The following is a 3,493-nucleotide window of genomic DNA, read 5'->3' as shown; positions in this document are numbered from 1 at the left end:
GGCTGAGGCAGGAGAATTGCTTGAACCCCGGAGGCAGAGGTTGCAGTGAGCTGAGATTGCACCACTGCACTCCAGCCTGGTCAGCAGAGCAAGACTCTGTCTAAAAAATAAAAGAAGAAGGAAGAAAGAAGAAGGAGGAGAAGAAGAAAAAAGAAAAGAGAAAAGAAGAAAAAGAAACGAAAAGAAGAAAAGGAAGGAAGGAAGGAAGAGAGGGAGGGAGGGAGGGTGGGAGGGAGGGTATATTCCTTTGGAGAATGCTATAAGTAATTACAATGCCCCACGAGGTGAGGTAGGGGAGGAAACAGAGGTCCAGCAATAAAATAGGTGAAGGCTTAGAACAATTGCAATTTAGGCATTAACCTTTTTTGTGACCTACTTTGTGCTCACAGGCTATTGAAGCCTGCAATACACTACCTATACACATGTCAAGTCAAGTGATGGGGACACAGTTTCTGCCACATAGCAGGGATTAGAGATGCAGGTTAGAACTAGAAAAAGACCTCCCTGTTACCCCTAGCGGTGAGGAAAATGAGACAGGGAGGATGGAGGCACCCATGGTCTAGGGTCTAAAATGCCTCTCACAGCACCCACGAAGAAACTACTAATGTTTAGATGTGCTGGAGGAAACTGCACACATCTATCAATCTGTCCTTAAGAGCAGACTCAGCCGGGTGCGATGGCTCACACATGTAATCTCAGCACTTTGGGAGCCCAAAGTAGGAGGATCACCTGAGGTCAGGAATTCAAGACCAGCCTAGCCAACCTGGTGAAATCCCATCTCTACTAAAAAAATTAGCCAGGTGTTGTGGCACATGCCTGTAATCCCAGCTACTTAGGAAGCTGAGGCATGAGAATCACTTGAACCCAGGAGGCAAAGGTTGCAGTGAGCTGAGATTGCACTACTGCATTCCAGCCTGGGCAACAAGAGCAAAACTCCGTCTCAAAAAAAAAAAAAAAAAAAAAAAAAGAGCAGACTCAATATTTAGGAAAATTTTCAACACAACAACTGAGATCCAGGTAGACTATACTGGTAATTCAAAGGACCCTTGGCTATAAGAAATTATACACACTATATGTTCATAATTTATGTCTATTTAAGCTGTATAGCAAACACAAAAAAAGTAACAATAGTTGTCTTTGGATGAGTTATTTCTGTTTTTCAATGTTTCATATTTACTTCATTTTTCTCTGTGAGCAAATATTACCTTTATACTGGAAATAAGAGTTCCTTGCCATACATGCCATACTTCTTGCCTCTTAACTATATGGAAACCAAGACTCTTCTTCTCTGATCCAAGCTGTAATCCAGATTCTTCCTTCCATTCTAATCTGTAGACTTCCTAGGGGTATTCGTCTGATAACAGTATCACAGGTTAGCCAGCTGCTGTCCTGTTCAGCGTCTGGTTGAACTCCTGCAGTAGATGCTGGGGAAAGACATACGTGTTAGTAGGAAGAATGGGATAAAGCAACTGTATAACTGCTATTTTAAAACCTAGGAATGGAGGTGTCTTGTCTCCGGTTTAATCCGCATCAATGCAGAGTCTTTATAAGCTATAACAGCTGCTAGGTTGTCTCTTTTCCCTCTAATTAAAAGTCAGGGACTGAAGGGAGAATTGCCATTTTTAGAAGTAAATGAAAGCGGGCAGAAAGCAGGTACTTGCTTTGCTACAGAACTTTTTCTTTGTGCAATTAAATGTTGCTCCACATTATTAAGGGTTAATCATGTTTCTCTCTTCATATACCTCAACAAGCCCCTGAAAGGCTTATCTGTATTATTACAATGTACCTGGAACTAAAAACTTTTGAAACTGAAAACTTGATACAGCCATTATCCGAAAACATGTTTATATTAATCTAGATGTTTAAAGTTGGTGGGGAGATTCCCCACTTCCTGATACACTCTGAAATATACATCTGGGCTCAAACAATCCTCCTGCCTCGGCCTCCTATAGTGCTGGGATTTCAGGCGTGAGCCACGGTGCCCGGCCAGAACTGGTGCCCTTGAGCAACATTGTTTTCTTACTCTGGGTAGAAAGTGATCTTCAAATAGCCTGGCATATGGAGTTCTTAAGGACTCACAATCAATTTACATTATAATTCTTACCAGTGACTATGAGGCGCGGCTCTTGCTTCTGTTAGGAAATTATTTTTTTTTACCCTTAATCAGATTTAAAGAGGAGCAAAGAGACAGGTATTTTCCAAGTCATTCTGTATTTAAGTGGATCAATCTCACTGAAAGCCATTGAGATTCAAAGATATTAAATATTAAAACAAGAAAAAATAAATAAAGTTGGTGGGGCTACAGAAGTTCATGGCATCCATTTGTTTCCATCACGTGTCACAGACCAAGTTGTTTCCATCACGTGTCACAGACCAAGTTGTTTCGCACTCTGGCTACAATGCCAAAAGGAGCTTAGAGAACCAAAAGCTTCAGGAAAGATCTCTAATGCCTGCCTTGCTCTGCTGAACTAGCCACGCCTCTCTCTCCGACTTGCATGCATAGGGACTGCTGCCTGTTTCATTTTCTGTCCTGCCAGAGGCTATGGGCAACTCTGCTACTGGAAGCGATGCACTATATTTAGGTAATCATATGCCACCCCTCCCTTTTTTTTTTTACCCCCTACAGATTATTGGCTTCACTGTGATTGCAAACAAGATAACCATGGCCACAGAAACCAGCCAGACGCTTATTGACATGATTCCTTATAGGTCAGTAATTCCACTCTTCAAGATTGCATTTCTCTTTCTGATACCCTCTCTTAGCCTCTGACCACACAGCCTGATTGATATTTTCTACTAGCAGTCTCTGGCTAAAGCAAAATTCATTTCAGAACACAGAGGTTCATGAAAGGAGAAGGGCTAGGGACAACTCGTTGGGTCTTCTCTGGTCAGCTTATAGTCTGTCAGCTTATAGTCTTCTCTGTCTCTCTTATAGTTGAGCCAGTCCTCTTATCCAGGAAGACTGTTATATGCACTGAATACCAGAGAATCTCATGTGTTTTTTTAATAGCACATGATAGGCCTTCTGAACTACCATACCTCTCTGATTAATTCTCAAGGAGCAGACAAGAGATGCCTCGGTTTTTCTAGCCTCTCTCCTGTGGCTCTGTGTTCAGAAGATGAACGTTCCTTCTGCCTTCACAAACTTAGACTAAATTGATGCCCTACTTTTATTTATGTATTTATTTTTGACACCGGGTCTCATTCTGTTGCCTAGGCTGGAGTGCAGTGGCGCAATCACGGCTCACTGCAGCCTTGAATTCGCAGGCTCCAGTGATCCTCCCACCTCAGCTCTCTGAGTAGCTGGGACCACAGGCGTGCACTGCCACGCCCCGCTAATTTTTTGCATTTTTAGTAGAGATAGCATTTTGAATGTTGCTTAGGTTGGTCTCAAAATCCTGGGCTCAAACAATCCTCCTGCCTCGGCCTCCTATAGTGCTGGGATTTCAGGCGTGAGCCACGGTGCCCGGCCAGAACTGGTGCCCTTGAGCAA

General features: G+C 42.9%; 1 protein-coding gene across 3 annotated transcripts in view; it reads left to right on the top strand.

Moving 5' to 3' along the window:
- The window catches only part of SLC26A8 (solute carrier family 26 (anion exchanger), member 8), a 108,839-nt gene that overhangs the window by 44,970 nt on the left and 60,376 nt on the right, over positions 1–3,493 (top strand). For all 3 annotated transcript variants that reach the window (XM_011986578.1, XM_011986579.1, XM_011986580.1), the window contains one exon: positions 2,627–2,709. In XM_011986578.1, coding sequence (XP_011841968.1) covers positions 2,627–2,709 — 83 coding nt within the window. The remainder of the gene's footprint in view (positions 1–2,626; positions 2,710–3,493) is intronic.

Source organism: Mandrillus leucophaeus, unplaced genomic scaffold (assembly GCF_000951045.1).
Source record: "Mandrillus leucophaeus isolate KB7577 unplaced genomic scaffold, Mleu.le_1.0 Scaffold3, whole genome shotgun sequence".
Taxonomy (NCBI): domain Eukaryota; kingdom Metazoa; phylum Chordata; class Mammalia; order Primates; family Cercopithecidae; genus Mandrillus; species Mandrillus leucophaeus.
Note: the sequence above shows the minus strand (reverse complement) of the source record. Positions and strands in the feature narration are given on the sequence as shown.